We start from the raw sequence: 19,178 nt of genomic DNA, 5'->3' as shown, positions 1-19,178 counted from the left end.
TCCCTCCCTCCTCCAACTCCAGCGAACTGACAAGAATCTTTCGCCTTTTTTACAACCACCTCCACCTCCTCCTCCTCCACCGCTTGCCCCGGAGAACCATATATTCTTGACCATTTTCATTTCCGGCGCACACAATCCTCTTCAGACAACCTCTGAGATCACTGGTCGTTCGCTCTCACCTGACATTTATTTACTCCGGAGTCTAGTTATCACATAACAACCCCCTGCGCCTTATCCGACCGCATTCTTTCGTTCAGAGTTGCTCCCACCCCCCATTTCTCTCTCGTCGCAACTACCGCTTTTTACTCCTCGCCCTGTCATCACGGTCATACCATGATTTGCTGTGTCTCGTCTCGAGTTACTATTTAATTATACTCATCACCGCCCCTCCGGCGCTCAGAGGAGATTACCAGGGCGCGGGGACAAAACGGGAAAACTCCCAAACTCCTGTTTTTCTCTGGCGCCCGGCTAGATACGCATTGCTTGTAATTTGAGTGCTATCTTTACAAGTGCGCTTCTCTCTCGCTGCCTTGATATCGACTCTGGTACCTCTGTCGACTGTCAGGCGCGTAATAACGCACCGATCCAGCCATTATGTTTCGTAACAGGTACGTTCTCGTGCCACTTGAAGCCAATGGCTCGACCCTAGGCTGACTTAGAAATGCTCGTTCCCTCGTGTAGACGCAATTCTCAGAAGCCCAACGAGGAGTTAATCCAACGATTTCAGAAAACCTTCTCAGATGTCGTCGTTCCGCCAGCTCTCAGCGATGCCGTTGGTGTCATCAACCCGCAGCAACTCCCCATGGGGCAGCCGAAGTATGTTATGATTGAGTTTCCCCCCGAACCTATTTTGTGCGATTGTCTGTAGAGAAATGTAACTGCCCCCGTTGGGGGCATTTTCTTTTCTTCTCTTTCTTGAATTGAAAACTGATTAGTTCGTTTGTTAGATACGCCATGGACACGGAGATGAACGCGGACATTCAGGCACCAGATGCGCAGTTCATGGCTCCGATGGTTGACCCCAACTCGGTCCAATTTATCAACCCTCTTAACCAGCTTCATGGCTACTATACCCCAAATTCCGGAGGGCTGAGTGCCGTTTACCACAGTCCGGCCGGCGACCTCCATACACCAGGGATGGGTATGAATATTGTCACTCCCCTTTCTCTCTCACAGCAGGGTTCTGGTCTCCCGAATAGTGCAGCGATGGGAATTGATCCATTTAATGCTCAATTCATTTCACCACATTTCCAAAACCCGCAGCCTTTCGCGCCCCAGGCAACATTCGCACCAAGTGCGTTTGTCCATGGGGAGGTTGGGTTTGACGCGGTGGAAGAATCTATTGATGAAGGGTCTCTAAATGATGTGGATATGCAGGGTAACACCCAGTCACATATGGCCGCAATGAGGCGAGGTCCGGGTCACCAGGAACTCCAAATACCCGGTGAAAGGTACGTTATTGAATCGTGGCCAGTACTTAGTAATTCTCTGCTAATCACTCATTTCGTGACAACCAGTTTTCGATACCATGTTACATTGCGAGCACCGACTGCCATGATCAACCACCAGCATGAAATCCCTGTTACATACCTCAATAAAGGGCAGGCCTACTCCCTGTCCGTCGTCGATACCGAGCCGCCGCCCATGACTTCGCAGCCTATTAAGTACAGAACATATGTTCGCGTCTCTTTCCAAGAGGATGAGCAACGGTCGAAGCCTGCGGCTTGCTGGCAGCTCTGGAAAGAAGGCCGAGGAACCAGCGAGGCGCATCAACGGGGAGGGAAACTGCAAGCCGTGGAATACGTGGATTCAGTCCAGGGGGGCATTGAGGAACAAAAGAATCGACAGATCCAGCTTGAGAGTTCTTCATTTGATGGGTTCTGCGTGACTTGGTCGCCAAATTCTACCACCCGGGCAGCGGATTGCTCCATCTCAGTTCGATTCAATTTCTTGTCCACCGATTTCAGTCACTCTAAGGGCGTAAAGGGTATTCCAGTCAGGCTCTGCGCCAAAACGGAACTGATTACCGGCGAATCTTCTGCTGCCGATATCAGGAGCGAGGCTGAAGTATGCTTCTGCAAAGTCAAGCTTTTCCGTGACCACGGCGCCGAACGGAAGTTGTCCAACGATGTCGCCCACGTCAAAAAGACCATCGAGAAGCTTCGCCAACAGATTCAGCAGAATGAAATGGGCGCGGGCAATTTTGGTAAGCGCAAGCGTAGCAGCGCTGCCATCGCCTTCAAAGGGTCTGATCCGCGACCTACCAAGATGTTCAAGCACAAACGCACTCTGTCCATAAGCTCGCAGGACGGTAAACTGAACGTTGGAGATGATCTGCACGAGAAGCTTGCGTTGCTTCAGGACATGTTTTCGTCAACACGGCCTGTCAGCATTCTCGGTCTTCGGGGCGAGGAGCAGGACGATCCGGATATGTACCCGGTCCAGCTGCCAGAAACTCGCGACTTCACCAAGAAGGAGTTCCGTGGGGCCCGTCAATTCAACCTGGATAGGAACGCGCTGCAGGAATTCTCGCCAACAAGCAGCCACATGTCGATCAACTCGCCGCTGACTGCCGCGAATATTGTGCCGGCAAACCTGGGTTATGATTCGGAGTATTCGCGACAATCATCTGAGGTGCCGGAGAACCAGGGATTCATCAAGCACCCTGTAAAAGTTCCCAAGCTTCCATCAGGATCTGGTGGCACATCCATGGGCTACATTGAGGCGGTGGATATCGATCCGACTTATAGACCGCCAGCTGAACGGCAGCCCAGACCGAGTATGTGCAACTCTTCCCTCATAACAAGATTTCCTAGGCTAATGTGATGCTAAGTTGCGTGCTTCTATGTGCGTTTCCCCAAAAATGACCAGCACCAGGATGACTATTACCGTGCGGTCTACCTCACTGAGCGCACAGCCCGTGATTTAATGGAGAAGATTTCCGTGAAACAGCGGATCGATCCCCAGCGTATCATGCGCGTCCTCCTCGTCAAAGAAAACGGCCTGAGAATTATGGTCGACGACGATGTGGTTCGCGAACTCCCCGACGGACAGGATATGGTGGCTGAAATCTCGGAGGCTTCGACTTTCGACACTACCACCAACGCTCCTTCGCCTGTCGAGGTCAAATTGACATACTAAGGGTCACCAGACTACCACAATCGCTCGTTTCGTTGTCCTATATGTTTCAATAACATACTTCTGGTTCACCTTCGGAGCAAAAGATACCTTTTCGGACCTCACTTGCGTGCGCCTGGTGCGCTTCAGAGGCGTGGTTTTGATGTTATACGGCCTTTTCCTTTTCGAGTAATCTCTCGCAGTTCGCCCTTCTCGGAGTTCCGGATCTTTTATATCTTTTTTAATGCGGTCATTTGGGGCGTTGGTTACGGGGATAATATACGAGTTCCCGGGCAATGATACCCCACCCTGCTTCCTGCTGTGGACGGCAACTTATCTGGGTGCAAAACGTTTGTGTCATACTAATCGATGATATCGCTGCTATCTCATGATGTCGGCGAGAGAGTGTACCGGCTGCTGTGGGATTTGGCGGCAGACATTTGCATTTGATGATGGATGGATGCCTTTTTTTTTCTCCCATTTTATGTCTTAAGGCTATCACTGGTTTTTTTGTGAGTGGCCCCGGTTGAGGGACGATCGATGCACACGAAGAGATACCCTCTTGTTCCAAAATATTCGAAATTGACGTTTCCCATCCCGTTCTACGCCTGATGGCCTTCAGGCTCTTGGTTCTTGATTCTCTGGGACTAAGGCTTCTTCTCTGGGGTGACATGTTTAGTGTATGATGAAGCTGGATGCGGCTGTCGGCTGGAGAGAAATCATCATGGAGATGAGGATATGAGGAAGAAAAGCAACGTAGCTGGAGGAGTTCTGGGTACAAAACAAAACACGAGGTTTTTGGACCCCTGAAGAAGTGGAATCAAGGGGCTGGCTGGAGGCTATAGGTTTAGAACACGTTGACCTAGCTTATGTATACCCTTAGAGCATTAAATGATATATCTAATTGATCATCATAGAATCTGCAAAAACAGAGTCTCTGTATGAGGTAACTAGATTGGTAGCCGAGGATGTGAGTGCAAATGCCCACACTCACCCAACCCCTCACCAACCCCTCACACAATCAGGAAAAATAACCCGAACAGATCTGTCTCCAAGTCTCTCTAACCATGATAGTGAAAAACGGTTTTCATCAGTCCCTGACGATCCAGGCAACGGATCGATCTCTTCAAGCAGATCTGGAGCTGGAGATGGATGACATCATGGACTAAGATCTTGGCGAGGATGCAGAATCTGCACGGTGTCGTCATCACTGCAGCTTTTCCTTGGAAAAGGCTCAAAATCCCAAATTGATTAATGGATCGTCGGCGGAGCGCGCCGGGGTGGGGGCGTTTTGTTTACCGTTTTTTTATACTTACGCCCTACCTACCCCGTGCTAGTGCTGTAATTTACACTAGAGTAAATTTACCAGAGTAGTTGCTACTACTATACTTCTGTTCCTACGAACCCATGGGGGAGGACATGGAAAAGTGAGGTAGGCGAGGTCTCTTCAAAACAGAAGCATTGGCTGATTGATAACCAAGCAAGTCCTGTATCCGTACCTACTATGAGTAGCACAATGCCAAAGCCCGTAATCTCCCATACAACGAATGTGTTACTTTACCTGGTGGTACTACACCAACGGCTTCGCAGTGATGTTTGCCACTCAACCACACTAGCTAAGCTTCTTTGAGTATAACAGACCCTGCCAATCGACGCTGATCCCCATCAGCCCCAAGATGGTCTCGACTCGGCACCTTGATCGACAGGTCTGGAACCTTGAAAGCGAGAAACAACCGCTCAACGATTGGCCGTTCTGTGCTAGGGCAGCCACGAGGCCCCCATTCTTCAATCTTGTGATAAGCTTAAATGGCCGGCATAAACGAGCTGCTTGATTACGTCGTGGCCAGTGCATGTGCTATATATGGAGCCAGGGACGTTGCGGTTAAACTCAGCCGACGGGCGGCGGCGCCCTGGCTCTGGATGATATTTCCGGGTTGGGCGTATGTTTGTAAGATGCTTATGCGGGGTTCCACCTGTGTGCCAGGTTCATCATGGAGCAGTGGCTCATGCTGAAGTAGCTTGCCTGCTTAGTAGAGTTTGGCATCTGGCTGTCTGTCTTCTGGAAGGCTTTTGGGGTGGATGTTGGGCCTATTGGACCCTGCAGGAGCTATGCTTGTCTGGGATAGATATAGTATCCTGGCAATAATTATTGACATCCATGAATCAATGAGATCAAGCTCACCTTCATAAGTCACCGTTGAAGGACTAAGGCAATCTTGCAGGTAGGGTCTTTCTGGTGAGGGAGTTTTGGTTTTTTGTCGCACCTTCCCAGAATAGAAATTGTCCTGGTTCCTGTAGAATTGTTATGAGTAACACCACTCAATCACTCACCACCCATCCTCTCTCCATCCTCCCTCCACCCCTCCATCCTCATCTCCTGCCGCTCTTCTTTCCATATCTCATCTCATTACTTGCTCTGCTCTTGTCGCTCGCTTTCCATCCAGCCTCTCCACTCGTTACCCCAACTTATTCACCTTTGCTTAACCACCTCACTTGAAAACTCTTTGAAATGGCCTACAAACTCGTGCTCCTGCTCGTTGCTTGCTTCCTGGCTGTTGTCGGCTGTGCCGATGGTAAGTTTCTTGCTTTGGAAGCCTGTGTCATGCAAGATGCCTAACCTGAGTGCAACACCAGAGGACGTTGCTACCTTTGGTCTCGTTGAGGATGAGATTGCCCAGCTTGAGGATATCATGAGTGAGTACTTTACCATCCACCTGTGGTCACACTCAAAGTCTAATAGCAAACAAGACTTCCATCTAGCCAACGCGGCCCGTGCCTTGGAAGATGCCAATATCTTTGCACGCGCTGGTAAGCTGTGCCATGCTTTCGTTCCACCTGAAGAAAGACATCTAACTGGAAACTTTATCTTCAGGAGTGGCCACTGTTACCGTTACCGAGACCGTTTGTGGACCCGATGGAGCTACCTCTCCTGTCATCTCGATCCCCGAGACCACTCTTGTGACCGAAACCTCTCAGGAATCGCCTGCCCCCACAACTGTGCAGCCTCCTGCCTCGTCCGAGAATGATACCACTTCGTCCGTTGACCCTACTTCAGCATCCGCCACTCCCACTTCCCTGACTGGAGAAACCACTACAACTAAGACTAGCTCGTCTAGCTCTGCGGACGGTAATGGAGCTCCAACTGGGACTTCTGATGCTCCGACCTCTACTGTTGAGCCTCCTGTCAACGCTGGTTACGCCAAGGGAGAGACGCACACTCTCATACTCGCCTTGGCTTTGACCATTGTGCAACTCCTCGAGGTTTAGCTTGGTCGAGATTTACACTAATAATTGTCCGTGGACAGTTTCGTGACACTTTTTTCGTATTCTCTTTTATGCGTGATGGCATCATGTCGAGCATAATGTGCTTCATCTTATTTCTCTTGTTACGGAAGCTATGTGACTACACATATGCATCAATAAATGCCGAATGACTCGCTGGCTTCTATCACGCGGTAGTTATGTCCATCTAGTGGATCAATACAATGGATTCGACTGTAATTGGTGACCTGAGGTGGTTGTTGTAGAGCCGCTGGGATCACTCAGATGGCACCCACGTGTTGTAGACGAACCTGAAAGTTTGGGTGGATGGATCTGGGAAACCGAATGGGAACGAACATATATAATGCATGTGGTATTATCTATGGCCCATCGGCCTATTATCGAGTATGTATGATCTAACCGCACAATGCACCCGCCATGATCTAAGTCCCGCTTATCTCATGGTATAGATGACCTTTGCAACCGCCAACGCCTTTAGTACCTCAATGCTGGACAAGGGTCCCACGGATGAAAATCAACCAAGCACCGACCATGTGAACAAGGAAAGAATGTACACATCGAATCCCCTCAATGTATTGTGTGTTGTATGTATCTCGTCAAGGTATGTGCGACGAGGTGGACCGCTAGACTGACAGAACAGCTCAAGTCCGCAAGGGCCGGGAAAAAACGTATCTGCAAAAGCGGTACTGAATGATGACAAGGAAAGAGCCGTAGAAAGCGAGAAAGCCAACCCAGATGTTGGCTTATCGTCCAAATGCTTATATATGGTTCGAGAAACATCGGAAGAAAGTCCCGCGGGCTGCAGAGTCGAACCTCAATTGATGCGAGTGGACTGCAGCCCTTCGTGCTCGGGATAGATAGCGAAAAGAGAAGGCACATTCTAGCAGGAGCTAATAATCCTGCTGTGAGCCTGATATGGTCCATCTATTGTTGTTGTTTGACCATCAATGCATGATTATAAGGGACAAGCCGTCCACCCACGCTCCACAGCTTCCCGAGATCCCTGCAACTTTATAGCCTAATGGGGGTATGAGGTTATATCTGTGGGAGGGTAAGCAAGTGTGGCATCTGGAAAGAAAAAAAGATACGCACCCTGAGCCCCCATTGGCATTTCCGAAGACGCCTGATTTTCTGCCCAAGCTGGTCAGAACTTCGATAGCATCGATCGAGTGCCCTGCTCGAACATAAAAACCAAGCAGTATCTCTCCACGTCGTGTATCTAAAGGCATACGTCAGCTTACAGACGTCAATAAAATCCGTTCGAATTTTGAACTCACCTAACACGAAATCGTCGGATTTCCCATCTTGTTTCCCAAACAACTGGCTAGTCGCATCCTCATAGAAGAATTCCAGGCCGTGCACCTTGGCATCGTGATAAATCCTGATGGATGTCAGGAGTTTAGTATATTGAAATGCGCAATCCAAAAGGAGTTGCTCCGATTGTGTCTCGGGTAGCTGCGAGATTCCAAGCTTGCATCCTCGGAAGCCGACGCCCTTTGGAAGTTTCACTTGAGAATTTTTCGACTTGAGGTTGCTCACAGAGTCAACGGTGAATGACCCTAGTGCGCCCGAGAAGACAGACAGCTTGATCTGTTTCTTCTTTTCCTTTTCGCTGCCAAATACCCGTTGGCGCAGCTCACTCTCCGTCACGGTGACCTGTTTCGGAAGCCCGTTGCTAGTTGATTCGGTATTGATGTACTCCATGAAGTGCCGGCATACTTGATCGCCTTCCGCGTATAACTCGATAAAGGCGATTCCGGTCGTGGCAGTCAGCAAAATCTTGCCATTCTCAACCGGCCAGACCTGGACGCTGTCGTCCGAGCTCATGGGGGTATCATTCGGTAGCCGAAAGCAAGGGTGGAACCGGAACCGCAGAGCATCCAATCTGTGCCAGGTGCATTCATCTTGTGGGAGGCATGGGTGGAGACCTTGAGTTTTTGTCCGGGTCGAAAACGGTTCTCGCGTGACGAAGGAGCGGTTTAGGCGAACGTAATCTTTGAGCATGATGCCCGACTCCTGATGCGGGCAGCCAAAGAGGTGGCCGACCTCGTGCAGATGAGCCCCAATTCCGATGTTGGCCGACTCCCAGTTCGAGCCCGCCTCACCACAGTCATTTGCGACGTAGTCCGTGTTTGTCCGGGTGCAATCGGAGAATGCATCGATCACGTCCTCCAAACTCGACGGATAGCTCTGAAGACAATGCGAGCCAAACATTGCCATCTTCAAGTCCCCCTGATTCGAACCTAAGGCAGCATGGCCGGTTATGGTCTGCGCCTCCTTATCCCAGTGGGAGTCCAGAAGCAAGACAGAGACATACTGCTTTTGGCCGGGTTTCAAGTTGAGATAAGTCTTCACGGCTTTTTGGGCGATATGGAATAATTCATCTTTCTGAGTGGCCGGTCCGTACTGTTGAGCAAGTTGGAGGTCCCGAAGTTCCGCGACCGTCTTTTCAGTCCGAACAACATGAACCTTGGCCTCGTTGCGCATCAAGCCACTTGCCGCATCACGGGAACTGACTGTGCCTGGTTGCCATTCTTCTTCGAAACGGAAGCACCGCCGGCCGAGATTATTGCGGAACATCTGTTCACCGGTGAAAGCTTGCCAAAGATACGCAGCCATGCGGTATTTTTTGATTGCGGTCTCGAGATCGTTGCCCTCACGTTGAGCTCTCTCTGGCACGGCATCGAATGTTCCGTCAGAATCCTTCCCAAGCAGTATCACAAGATGCAGAGGTGGTGAGTTAGATAATGGCAGGTAGTTGACATTGATCCAAGAGGAATGAGTAGCATGATGGAGACTAGCGGACGACGATTTCGTTGAGACAAAATCCAGACGCAATCGATTCGGACCCGCAACCAGATGCACAAGGGCTTTGAAATGGGATGAATTGACCGGCCATGAGACTTGGGGAAAGCTATCTTGGTGGTGGTTGACTGTTATACTTCCGTCCAGCGGATGCTGTCTTGGGTCTCCAACTTGGCCGTATATCAAGAGAACCTTTTGATGGACCTAGTAATGGGTTAGCCGGATCAAAACTAAGAGCTAGCTGCTCGCGGGAACCTACCCATGCATTTTCTGTGATAGAGACAATTCTGGGGGCGTAAGGAGACGACGGGGCCGGCGACCGTGTGGCACCGTTAATTGAGGGTGAGCTTCCACCCTATTGAAGAATTTGGTAAGATTAAGTATTATATGGAGAGAGCGACACGTACGAAATAACTATTCCGCTGAGAAGGGGATACCGTTGGAGGTGGGCGCTGCTGGGGCACGGGCAGTGGAGAGCTTGTGCCATTGGAACTGCCATTGGAGCCGTTCAAGGAGGGTAGGTGGCTGTTGGATATATTGGGCTTGATAGAAGATGGGGGAGTGGCGGAGCTATAGGAGGCCGAATCGATGGTCGAGGAGGACTTCCCGGAGGTCACATCGCCATTGGATTGTATCCCATTGGACTTTTCTGTTGATCGGGAGGTACTTCGGAAGCTGGATCTGGAGCGACTGCGTAGATTCTTGAAGAGTGGCATGATGAGCAATGGCGCCTGGTGTGGTGGATTGGGAGAGAGAGAGAGAGAGAGAGAGCGAGAGCGAGAGGTGGCGCTGGTGAAGCTGTATGGATAGATATGGTAGGGTTGGACAAAAAGGGAAAGAGCGACCGTTCACAAGGATCCTTCCTCAGCGCAAAATGGCAGAGCAAACACAGGGTATCACGAAATATCGTAGTCAAAAGGAAATCAATCGGACTGCGAAACGAGCGACAGTTTTCTCCTATTTCTTGGTCGGGGCCGAGCTGGAGGGCAGCTGGAGGAGGGAGAGAGAGGGAGAGGGTAGGTAGTCTCGGACTCTAGGGGGACTGGCGACCGTTTGCGGTGGATGTAAACGACCCCCCACATCCACTGGAATTTCAGGACTGCCTCACGAGAAAAACACAGATAGCTAGAGTTGGACGATTAGCGACCGATAAGGACGGGAAAGAAAAGCAAGGAAATCAAGGCAGAGGCTGGACAGCTGTCCTGGGCGAGCCTCGAGGAAAGAAGCAAAGCAAATGGCAACGGCCTACGATCGGGAGTGGGGAGCACCAAGGAGAGGGCAGGATCTTGTTTTGAGCTGTCGCAGCGCAGCGATCAAGATAAGTGAGAGTCGAGACTTACTTGGGTTGATTGGTTGTAGCTGTACTGACAGCACTGTACCTAGTCTCTATCCCTTGAAGATGAGTGGTGTTGTTGAAGTCGCAAAAAGGAGAGAGAGAGAGAGAGAGCGAGCGAGCGAGAGAGAGCTGATAACTAACTCTTTTTTCTATTGATGGGTGTGGTTTAAGCCTTGATATGAGACAGAAATGGTGGATGGTGGGTCTCATCGCCAGCTGGGACTTGTCCAGTTTCACTTTTCTCACTGAATGATTCATCTATAAGTCTATATTTACGGAGTACTACTATCTAGATATGCTATGCTGCAGTGCAGTGCAGAATTGATGCAGAGTGCATACAGTTAGTTAGTCTGGGACTGTTGGTGATAATATCATATTATTATATCTATCTACAGTATATCAACAGTCAATAATACCTAGGTAGGTAACTTCTCCTATTGCATCATCAAATCCGACCACGTCATGCTCCATTCTTTCTGCTCCCTGTTCCTGTTCCTGGCCCTGCTTCTCCTGTTTCCAAGTGGGCCTCTTCTTTACCACTAACAATGCGAGTATTCCATATATTATTGTCCTCGAGTCACGGAGTAGTAACGAGTAGTTAACTTTCGGAAATAATAACAATGATAATATAATCCGTACGGCGTAGAGTCGCCGACAAAGTTCAAACAAAGATGGCAGGCGTAAAACCAATGATACCCGAACCGGGGAATGCGTCGCGATGGCACGCGTTTTTTCGCTCCACACCACATTTTCTTTGCTAGAATTCTACCCTCCATTCGCCTAGACAACAACAATAACTTGGATTATTTCCAGAGCGACATTCTGCATCCGTATAACTATAATCTGTCTGTATCTTTGCGCTCTCTCCGATCAGATCTCAGCTCTTCCCCAGATATTGCGTGTTAGTGCATCTCGTGTGCTCCAATTAGCTGTCAATTTCCTGAGCCAGCCAGCCAGCCGCCTTCCTCCTCGCGCTCTCCACTCCCTTGAGAGTCTTTTGAGTCTTGACACCTCCTCTAGACTCCTCCGAACCTTCCTCCTAGATTCCACCACCCCTTCCTAAGTTCTTCGAACCCTTCCAGCCTCGAACTCTTCCAATTTTATTTTCTATGCCCCTCCAATCTCTGTTCCTTGCCTTCCACCTCGAGCAATGGTTCTGACAAACCCGGAGAAGACTATCCGCAAAATCGACATCGCTCAGGTATAACAGTCTCTTGACGGGAATTGGATAAGAAAGAAAAGATACTAACTCTCCCTCTTGCTCTACTATAGGTGTCTATCAATCTCCAGGATCGTCTCGGCCTTGCCAAAGTCAAGTACCAGAATGGTCGGCTCCCCTCACGCCAAAACGGTGGACTGCATATTTCCCTAGGGAGCAGTGACAGACCATCTGATTCCTCCTCCGATGCCTCCAACAGCCGCTGCGAGACCCCCTTGACGTCGCCTATACGTGCCTCGTCTTATTCAAAAGAACTTCCTCGGTCGTCCCGAAATAAACATGCAGCAACCTTTAATTCCCGGGTTATGCAGCCCATGCTCTCGGCCGGTCGAAAACGCCTCCGATCCGATTCTGTGGCAGACCGACCAGCAAAAAATGCCCGGGTGACGTGGAAGAGCTCGTATCAGCTACCCGAATCCTCACCTGGATTCCGCCGTCATACCAGTCGACACAATCTGCCACGCATCACCGAGACGGCTCCTATTCTCGAGCTCTCCTCGCCAGGGTATCATGCACAATCTGACGATGAGAATGACCCGGATCTGCCAGTACACAGTTTTCAAGTAAGTTCCGTCGTCGGTTCATCGCCGCCTCGTACCCCGCCGCCGAAGCATGCCTCACTGTCCCGGAACGACCGTAATTTACGGCATGAGGACGGAGCAGACCTTCTCCTGTATCTAGCCAACTCTCCGACTCCGGCCAGAATCACGAACAAAGCGCAACAGCAAGAGTTTCCTCCGTCGACCCCACCTAGTCAGCATGCTGTCTTGCCATCTCTGACACCAACTCCGGGCGGTGGTGTCTTTCCCAATTTCGGCACCCCGAACCAACAATTCAACTTTGCGGACTTTGTCAATGTGACACCTAGCCCTGCTCAGCCTGCCTGGGGTGGCCGAACTCCAGGGAATCTCGCGAGGACGCCGCTGGCAAGTCGAGACGCTAGAAAAAGGTCCAACTTTGACAATTTGCTGCCTCCAGGAATGGACAGCCCAAGACTTCGCGATAAAGGCCCTAGTGCTATTTTGCAACTTGGTGGTGAACTGCGGCCGTGAGACCACCCACTAAAGATATTTTCTTATCTTTACTATGCAATCCTTGTTACGACCCTTGATGACCGACATGTACACCCTATTATGGCCTATGTATTTAACTAATATCTTCATTGCCTTCCATCTCCCTTGCCTTTGCTTCCTATACAGGTTCTGCTAGAACTCAAATCCGGTGGACTTGTACGATCTTTGTCTATCCTGGACACACACACACACACACACACACACATACCACATACTTTTTTCTTATGTTTCTTTGGCGGTACTCATAGCACCTTTGCACCACTTCTACTCCCCACTATGAGCGAGAATATCCCTCAAGAAAAGTCATCAGCTAGTGCTGAGCATTTACTCAGACAATCGAGTCTTGAGCTCTTGCGATTCCATTACAGGACTAAATAGCCTGAAATATAAACCTTGTTCTGCAAGTATATACTGGGCTAAAGACCCAACTTCCGTGGCAATCTCAATCAGAGCAGAAGCTTGTTGATACTAGGCTGTTGGATAGAAACCAACCTCATAAGAAAATGGTTGCCGGCAAAATGCAGTCTGAAATAATCAAAGATCGAATTACAAGGTTTGAAGAGAACTAACTATACTAGTGTACGGGAAAGATTGTATTATCTCCCCACCATCCAACCAGCTCACTCCATCGCAGAAAGCAAAGCAACTCTCAGCGGCTTAATATTAGCGGATCAAAAGGCCTCTAATGAAGACGGTGAGACCTCTTCTTGCGTCCATGACGGGAAGCACAAGTTCCCGGGGGCTTAGAAGGCACAGCATCCTGGCTGGAAGTCACAGGTTCAGGCAAAGGAACAGGGACATCGGTGCTCTCAGGCGCAGGCTCAGTCGAGCTCGGAGGCTCAACGACATTTGTCTGCTGAGCGGGAGGAGTGGGAGTGGGAGTTGGGGTCTGAATGATCGGGGTCGAAGGAAAGACGCCAGACCCGGTAAGAGAGAGGGTTGGCCAGGGAAGAGCGGAGTCCGTCGGGATGATGGGGACGCTGACGCTTGGGATGTCAGTAGGCTCCTCGATGGGGGTCTCGACAGGAGTCTCGACGGGGACTTCGCTCTCAACCTCAGTAGGAACTTCCACAGGAGCCTCGGTGGGAATCTCGCTGGGGGTAGGGGTAGGGGTAGGGACTGGAATAACGTCGGAGCTGGAGGCGGAGTCCTCGGTGTCACGGTCAGAGGCCGAAACCTTGCCTACACCAGCATTGGCCAGGACGTAAGCGGCGACTTCCTCAACAGGCAGGATGGTGATTTCGCCTTCATCATCAACTGGGAAGTTGGAGAGGACGCCGTCGTTAGCCACGGCAGAAGCCTCGGAGTCTGTGAGAAGGTTGGGCACGCAAGAACGGCCAAGAGTGGAAGAACAGCTGGACTCGGAGTCGGAGTCGACGGCAAAGACGGTGCCATCGCCGTCACCATTGTAGGCAGACTTGACGCTCTCGAACACGTTACCCTCAATGAGGACGTTGGAGCCAGCGTCGGAGACATCAAAGGCGTGGCCGGTGTTGTCGTACCAGTAGTTGTTGTAGACATGCCAGAAGCTGGGGGCACCGACCTTGGGGGCACGGCCAGAGGTGGTGTGGATATAGTTGTTGGCAAATGTCACCTGGTCGTTCTCGCCGAGGGCGAGGCTGTCCAGTAATCAATCAGCATCCGAAGTACCGCTTGTTGGCAGGAATGTCTTACATGGTCCAGTAGTGGTGTCCGTCGCAAGAGGCAGACCAGTCAGTGGCTCCGTCGATCTCGATGTTGGAGATGGTGACACGCCCACCTGCAAAAGAGTGTGTTAGTGGTGATCAATGTCGACGGTATGGAAAGAAAAAAAAAAGAGGAAAAAAACATACTCGTTTCATAACCAGTGACAAGCATTTGTCGGCCAACCAGGGAGATCTTGACATGATCGATCCATACCAAGTCAGTGCCATCAAGAGAGATACCATCCCCTCCCCAGATGTACTGCGGGTTGAGCTCGGTGATATGGATGTTCTGAACAATAACGTTGCTCGTTCCATGGATACGCAGACCCTTACCACGGATGACACCAGCGTCGCCAACACCGACGATAGACTTGTTAGGTCCAACATCCAGACCATCCAGACCGGCGTTGTCGTATGTGCAGGTGGTGGCAGGGGAGTCGCCGCACCAGCCGATGCCGACTTCGATGGCGTTCTGGCCCGAGTCACCGCAAGTGTTGGAGTCAGGAATGCAGCACTCGCAGTCAACGCACTCGTCGCCTAGAAAGTTGAACTCCTTGTCGATGAGGATGACACGGGGCTCGTCATCAGCGAGCCATTCGGTGAGCTCGTTGATGTCCGCTGGGGCAGCGGGGGTCGCATCACCACCACCCGTGGTGCCTGCGCCAAAGCCAAAGGGGGTACCAACAACCTGAGCATGAGCAGCGGCTCCAAGAAGAGCGGTTGCGGCGATCAAAGAATGAATGACGGCCATGTTTTGAGGCACTTTATTTATTAAACGAGAGACAGACGAGGGACAGTGTACCAAAACAAATCAACAAGGAAAGGGCAAGTGACTGTACCAGCAGCACTTGAGAAGGAAAGACAATGAAGATTGAACAGTTCAACAGATAGAGCCACCGGAGGAGAAAGAGTGGATAGTTATACCTCCAGCTATGGCCGGGGAAGTGATGGGATTTCCTAATTAGGGCTCTCTCAATCCGAAACTGGTGGAGGGTCTTGGCACCCGTGGACCTCCCTCCAGCCCGGACCTTTGCTGAATCCTGCAAACACTCCGCCAGCCTTAAAGCACTTGGTCTTGGCCAGGGACCTGACTCGGCTCAAATAAATGGAAAGGAGCTATGTTCCTGGCTTGTCTCAGGTTGCAGCCGTTACTGTTAGTTTCTGAGCCCAGATGACGGTTCGCTTCTCTACTCCAACAGTCGGACTACCCCACTAATGCATCTATCTGAAGCAGTTTAGGATACATTGGGGATAGAGGTGCAAGAAAGAAATGACGCCGTCTAGCTTGAATTATGCTCGAGCCTAGCCGCCTGTGACCTGTCAGTCTGTCAGAGACTTAGAGTCAGACTGTCAGACTGCCGACATCTCCACCAGGATTATGCACGACTCACAACTGTGTCTGATACCTTGCCAAGAAGCTTCGTGCTTTAAGCAGCTTCAGCTTCGTCCCGCACACTTCGAAGAAACCCGCGGAACAACTGATCTTCAAGTGAATTGATCTTCTGCAAAGTTGCGGCCCGGGGAGATTATGAAACGTTGTGGCCTGCTTCCTTTCGCCCGCGATGCCCTCCAGAGTCCAAAACAAGGGGAGTGTCTCATAGAATTAACATGTTGATCAACCTTGCAACCGTAAACGACCATCTACGATAGCGCATAGGCTTGGGAGCTTCTGATTCCCTCTAGACGACCATAATCGTTATTCGCGTTAATGGTGAGCGTGGGGGATATCCGCCGGGTTTTGAGGTACTCCTCATCAACAGATGGCAAGAGCAGGCTGTTTAACATTTTAATAATGTCTCTGGAGGAAGCCGCTTGGGCTATATTTATATTCCATCGAGTCTTTCTCTGAGAAAAACCTCCGGTTGTTGGTCTTGGTTGACCGGCGACTGCTAAGTAGCGATAGTCCGCGAGGCGCCCAGAAAGCTCAGAAGGCCCAGAAGGAGCGCGCCTGAAGACTGCCATGCCAGTCAATCGTCCATTGCAAGAGATCTGGTCATCATGAAGACAAGCATTTACTTCATGGTTCTTGAACTTCCGATTCCGCGATCTAAACTGGATCCGCACCTTCCGCGTCCCTTGCACGTTCCGACTGCTTCCTGTACAGCAGAGCAAGGTAGTCGGAGGTGGAAGCCTCATCAATTGACTTGTCTTCTCGAACTTTGAGGAAGCGAGGAAAGCGGAGACTCAGGCCGCGTTCGTCGCTCACCAATCCAATAGCCGCAGGGTAGGTTGGGCTCAGCGTGATGTCTGCAAAGGCTGTTTCCCATACCTCCTGTGGTTCAAACCACACATCCGGCTCACCATTGTACTCGACATAGCTGGGCCGTGATATCACGTTGGGAGTTGCCTCTTCATATTTATCCTTGTTCGCCTGATAGAATTTGTCACTGAACCCGGACATACACTTGGTCACAGCTTGTAGACCCCCAGTCTCTGGGTTACGGACGGCGAGTAAAATAGGTGACCACCACTTTGCTTTTCGTCCACTGCCATGCCACCCAGCCACGGGGATCAGATCCAAGGTCTCTGATGAGGCGCTGTAGTCTTTCTTCACTTTGAGCCAGGACTCGAGCCGTTTGTCCGGTTCGTAAGAGGATAACAATGCCTTCCGGCGCCCGCCCTTTGATGTCTTGGACCCACCAGCCTCTGCTGGTGTATTCGGCGAGTTTGGTGTACTGGGGTTCATGGTGTTTATCGCCAAGGGCCCAGTCCCATTGGCGACAGGCGCATTGTCTAGTACCTTTACCATTATTCCTTCGCACTTCTTCTCCGTGGCATCCTTGAAGAAATCCAAGACCGTGTCAGAGTCAGCCGACGTGGCATCAAGGCTCTTGACCCAGGTGAATCGGTTTGGAATCTCCACGAAGAGGCTGCGCAGTAAGCCCCTGCGCTCACGCAAAGGCCGGTCTAGGAGAGGTGTACCATTCAGGTACATCAGATCAAAGGCAAAGAGACAGACGTTGATCTTGATCTCTCCTAGCTCGACATTTTTCTTTGCTCGATTGGTCAAAGTCTGGAAAGTTTGAAGCTCTCCGATTAAATCTACCGCTACCACTTCACCTTCTAGTATAAAACTCGAAACGCCCTCTCCTCGGATTTGGGGGACAAGAGATACCAGATCTGGGTACTTCTCAGTCATCTGCTCAAGATGACGAGAAAATATCGAGACCTTCCCGGTCTCATCACAATGCACTTGAGCGCGTTGCCCGTCGTATTTAAACTCGCAAGTAAAGTCGCGGCCTTGAAGTTTGGTTAGCATCTCTGAGAGATCTCGCGTGATGCTGCCTAACATTGGCATCAGGGGAATGTGAAGCTGCAGTCCACATCGTAGGAGAAGCTCTTCAGAAACCCCAATCTCTAGCAAACAAGGGACAATATCGTCGTAGCTGGGATGTCTGGCATATGAAGCCTTGACTAGTTCCTCTGCATTGCTGTAGATCTCGGTGAGCTCTTCTTTCTTGAGGCGTGCCAAATCCTCCTGCCGACGAACAGCAAAGCTTGCACCGTCTGGTTTCGAGAGGAGAAATGCCCGCGCAAGAGCAATGAGCATAGTCGTCTTCACGGCACCGATTCGCAAATTCTGGACGAGAGTCCTGACGACGTATCGACTTTCCTCTGCGCCCCGAGTATCTTGCAGTAGCTTTTCCACGATGCGCTGTTTAGCTTCCTGGCTTCCGCTGCCTTTACTCATCGCTATCTTTCTAAGAGACTGATAGACACTTTTGATACTCAACGGTTTCGGCTTTATCAAGGTGAAGCTCTGCCTCTTTTTCGCTTCAAACGCAACATCGCCAGCATCCCCAAGTCTATCATATAACGTCTTGAGTCCTTGGCTGTTCAAGCCATATATCTTTTTGAAAGCTTTGGATATTGAAGACCCGCCCAGTCCAAGTTCGAGTTCGTGGTAAGGCGGCGATATAGAGTTTGTTGCGAGCCATACCGCGGGGAGCACGCTAGAAGGATCGCCTTCAATGAGAACTCGCAAAAAGTTAACTAAAGTATCGACAATCTTGATGCGACTAGTGGTCGCATTGGCGAGTACAAAGGCTCTTGTAAGGAGAGCATATGAGGCATTGCCGCCTTGGGCCGACCACTGTGCTCTCAACTCCTCGGCGTACTTTCGTGAATTGAATACTAGAGGATTGTGATCGAATGGAACGGAGAGAGATATTGTATCTTCTGTACCCGTAGACGATTGTAATGAAAGCACACCTTGCGCCCTAGCCTTCTTCTGTTCTCGATCACTGTCCGCATGAGGTGATGCTGCGCCGCTCGGTTCAGATCGGATTACGCTCGCGGACGCGGTGGATTCAGCTTCATGCTCGTCGTTCCATTCGGCTTGGAGTTTGCGAGCGAGCGCTTCGTCGGAGAGGTTCTGGTCGGTATCTTCCGGGTGAGATGGTTGTTCCGCTACCTCGACTTTCTTAGCCGTTTGGCCCTGAAAGAAGGAAGCAATGCTGCGGGTGGGGTGGGCGTCCCTCTTGCGCTTTTTGGCCGGACTGGACATTTTGGAAGGGTCACGTAGGCTGTATAACTGGGGATTTGGCTGAATTGACACGCGCAATACCAGGTAACTCCATGTTGTTGAATGAAGTGATGACGACAGAGGGATGATGCTCTGCGGAGAAGGTCGAGCCCGGAGGCGGAGTTGAGTTGGCGGT

The 19,178-nt window shown here is 50.7% G+C and overlaps 7 protein-coding genes across 7 annotated transcripts; 3 read left to right on the top strand and 4 right to left on the bottom strand.

Moving 5' to 3' along the window:
* The first annotated feature begins 406 nt into the window (after positions 1-406).
* BJY04DRAFT_161283 (grainyhead-like protein) lies at positions 407-3,254 on the top strand. Its single transcript, XM_073709048.1, has 5 exons — positions 407-608; positions 682-816; positions 948-1,451; positions 1,518-2,779; positions 2,834-3,254. Exons 1-5 carry the CDS (start codon positions 595-597, stop codon positions 3,139-3,141), a joined length of 2,223 nt encoding a protein of 740 aa, XP_073574958.1. The 5' UTR covers positions 407-594; the 3' UTR covers positions 3,142-3,254.
* A 1,273-nt stretch (positions 3,255-4,527) lies between these two features.
* On the bottom strand, positions 4,528-5,086 carry BJY04DRAFT_181546 (uncharacterized protein). The gene has a single exon (XM_073710205.1). The coding sequence runs from the start codon at positions 4,967-4,969 to the stop codon at positions 4,730-4,732; it is 240 nt and encodes a 79-aa protein (XP_073574957.1). The 5' UTR covers positions 4,970-5,086; the 3' UTR covers positions 4,528-4,729.
* A 369-nt stretch (positions 5,087-5,455) lies between these two features.
* Positions 5,456-6,615, top strand: BJY04DRAFT_161276 (uncharacterized protein). Its single transcript, XM_073709047.1, has 4 exons — positions 5,456-5,690; positions 5,752-5,811; positions 5,866-5,925; positions 5,990-6,615. The coding sequence occupies exons 1-4, from the start codon at positions 5,627-5,629 to the stop codon at positions 6,382-6,384; spliced, it is 579 nt and encodes a 192-aa protein (XP_073574956.1). The 5' UTR covers positions 5,456-5,626; the 3' UTR covers positions 6,385-6,615.
* Positions 6,616-6,727: 112 nt separating this feature from the next.
* BJY04DRAFT_181543 (zinc metalloproteinase family protein) lies at positions 6,728-10,030 on the bottom strand. The gene is made up of 5 exons (XM_073710204.1): positions 9,612-10,030; positions 9,464-9,559; positions 7,677-9,408; positions 7,492-7,618; positions 6,728-7,440 (listed from the first exon to the last, which is right to left on the bottom strand). Exons 1-5 carry the CDS (start codon positions 9,918-9,920, stop codon positions 7,344-7,346), a joined length of 2,361 nt encoding a protein of 786 aa, XP_073574955.1. The 5' UTR covers positions 9,921-10,030; the 3' UTR covers positions 6,728-7,343.
* A 1,462-nt stretch (positions 10,031-11,492) lies between these two features.
* BJY04DRAFT_181537 (uncharacterized protein) lies at positions 11,493-13,267 on the top strand. Its single transcript, XM_073710202.1, has 2 exons — positions 11,493-11,741; positions 11,813-13,267. Exons 1-2 carry the CDS (start codon positions 11,691-11,693, stop codon positions 12,809-12,811), a joined length of 1,050 nt encoding a protein of 349 aa, XP_073574954.1. The 5' UTR covers positions 11,493-11,690; the 3' UTR covers positions 12,812-13,267.
* Positions 13,268-13,337: 70 nt separating this feature from the next.
* Positions 13,338-15,635, bottom strand: BJY04DRAFT_161234 (polysaccharide lyase family 1 protein). Its single transcript, XM_073709046.1, has 3 exons — positions 14,665-15,635; positions 14,507-14,591; positions 13,338-14,451 (listed from the first exon to the last, which is right to left on the bottom strand). Exons 1-3 carry the CDS (start codon positions 15,266-15,268, stop codon positions 13,515-13,517), a joined length of 1,626 nt encoding a protein of 541 aa, XP_073574953.1. The 5' UTR covers positions 15,269-15,635; the 3' UTR covers positions 13,338-13,514.
* Positions 15,636-16,361: 726 nt separating this feature from the next.
* BJY04DRAFT_161228 (putative DNA ligase I) lies at positions 16,362-19,175 on the bottom strand. The gene has a single exon (XM_073709045.1). It carries the CDS (start codon positions 19,022-19,024, stop codon positions 16,565-16,567), a length of 2,460 nt encoding a protein of 819 aa, XP_073574952.1. The 5' UTR covers positions 19,025-19,175; the 3' UTR covers positions 16,362-16,564.
* Between the last annotated feature and the right edge of the window lie 3 nt (positions 19,176-19,178).

The sequence above is a fragment of the Aspergillus karnatakaensis genome, assembly GCF_047715665.1.
Source record: "Aspergillus karnatakaensis strain CBS 102800 unplaced genomic scaffold BJY04scaffold_8, whole genome shotgun sequence".
NCBI lineage: Eukaryota > Fungi > Ascomycota > Eurotiomycetes > Eurotiales > Aspergillaceae > Aspergillus > Aspergillus karnatakaensis.
The sequence above is the reverse complement of the archived record's forward strand: the minus strand, read 5'-3'. Positions and strand labels throughout refer to the sequence as shown.

What these genes read in the sequence shown, in the direction of transcription:
- BJY04DRAFT_161283 (XM_073709048.1), top strand. An exon ending in CTCCCCATGGGGCAGCCGAA is followed by an intron (nt 817 to 947) that starts GTATGTTATGAT and finishes TTCGTTTGTTAG; the next exon opens with ATACGCCATGGACACGGAGA. An exon ending in CTCCAAATACCCGGTGAAAG is followed by an intron (nt 1,452 to 1,517) that starts GTACGTTATTGA and finishes CGTGACAACCAG; the next exon opens with TTTTCGATACCATGTTACAT.
- BJY04DRAFT_181546 (XM_073710205.1), bottom strand. Translation starts at nt 4,969, where the DNA reads ATGCACTGGCCACGACGTAATCAAGCAGCTCGTTTATGCCGGCCATTT.
- BJY04DRAFT_161276 (XM_073709047.1), top strand. Translation starts at nt 5,627, where the DNA reads ATGGCCTACAAACTCGTGCTCCTGCTCGTTGCTTGCTTCCTGGCTGTT. An exon ending in TGTTGTCGGCTGTGCCGATG is followed by an intron (nt 5,691 to 5,751) that starts GTAAGTTTCTTG and finishes GTGCAACACCAG; the next exon opens with AGGACGTTGCTACCTTTGGT. An exon ending in CCAGCTTGAGGATATCATGA is followed by an intron (nt 5,812 to 5,865) that starts GTGAGTACTTTA and finishes ATAGCAAACAAG; the next exon opens with ACTTCCATCTAGCCAACGCG.
- BJY04DRAFT_181543 (XM_073710204.1), bottom strand. Translation starts at nt 9,920, where the DNA reads ATGCCACTCTTCAAGAATCTACGCAGTCGCTCCAGATCCAGCTTCCGA. An exon ending in CTCAGCGGAATAGTTATTTC is followed by an intron (nt 9,560 to 9,611) that starts GTACGTGTCGCT and finishes ATTCTTCAATAG; the next exon opens with GGTGGAAGCTCACCCTCAAT. An exon ending in CTATCACAGAAAATGCATGG is followed by an intron (nt 9,409 to 9,463) that starts GTAGGTTCCCGC and finishes ACCCATTACTAG; the next exon opens with GTCCATCAAAAGGTTCTCTT.
- BJY04DRAFT_181537 (XM_073710202.1), top strand. Translation starts at nt 11,691, where the DNA reads ATGGTTCTGACAAACCCGGAGAAGACTATCCGCAAAATCGACATCGCT. An exon ending in GCAAAATCGACATCGCTCAG is followed by an intron (nt 11,742 to 11,812) that starts GTATAACAGTCT and finishes GCTCTACTATAG; the next exon opens with GTGTCTATCAATCTCCAGGA.
- BJY04DRAFT_161234 (XM_073709046.1), bottom strand. Translation starts at nt 15,268, where the DNA reads ATGGCCGTCATTCATTCTTTGATCGCCGCAACCGCTCTTCTTGGAGCC. An exon ending in TGTCACTGGTTATGAAACGA is followed by an intron (nt 14,592 to 14,664) that starts GTATGTTTTTTT and finishes ACTCTTTTGCAG; the next exon opens with GTGGGCGTGTCACCATCTCC. An exon ending in GGACACCACTACTGGACCAT is followed by an intron (nt 14,452 to 14,506) that starts GTAAGACATTCC and finishes ATTACTGGACAG; the next exon opens with CCTCGCCCTCGGCGAGAACG.
- BJY04DRAFT_161228 (XM_073709045.1), bottom strand. Translation starts at nt 19,024, where the DNA reads ATGTCCAGTCCGGCCAAAAAGCGCAAGAGGGACGCCCACCCCACCCGC.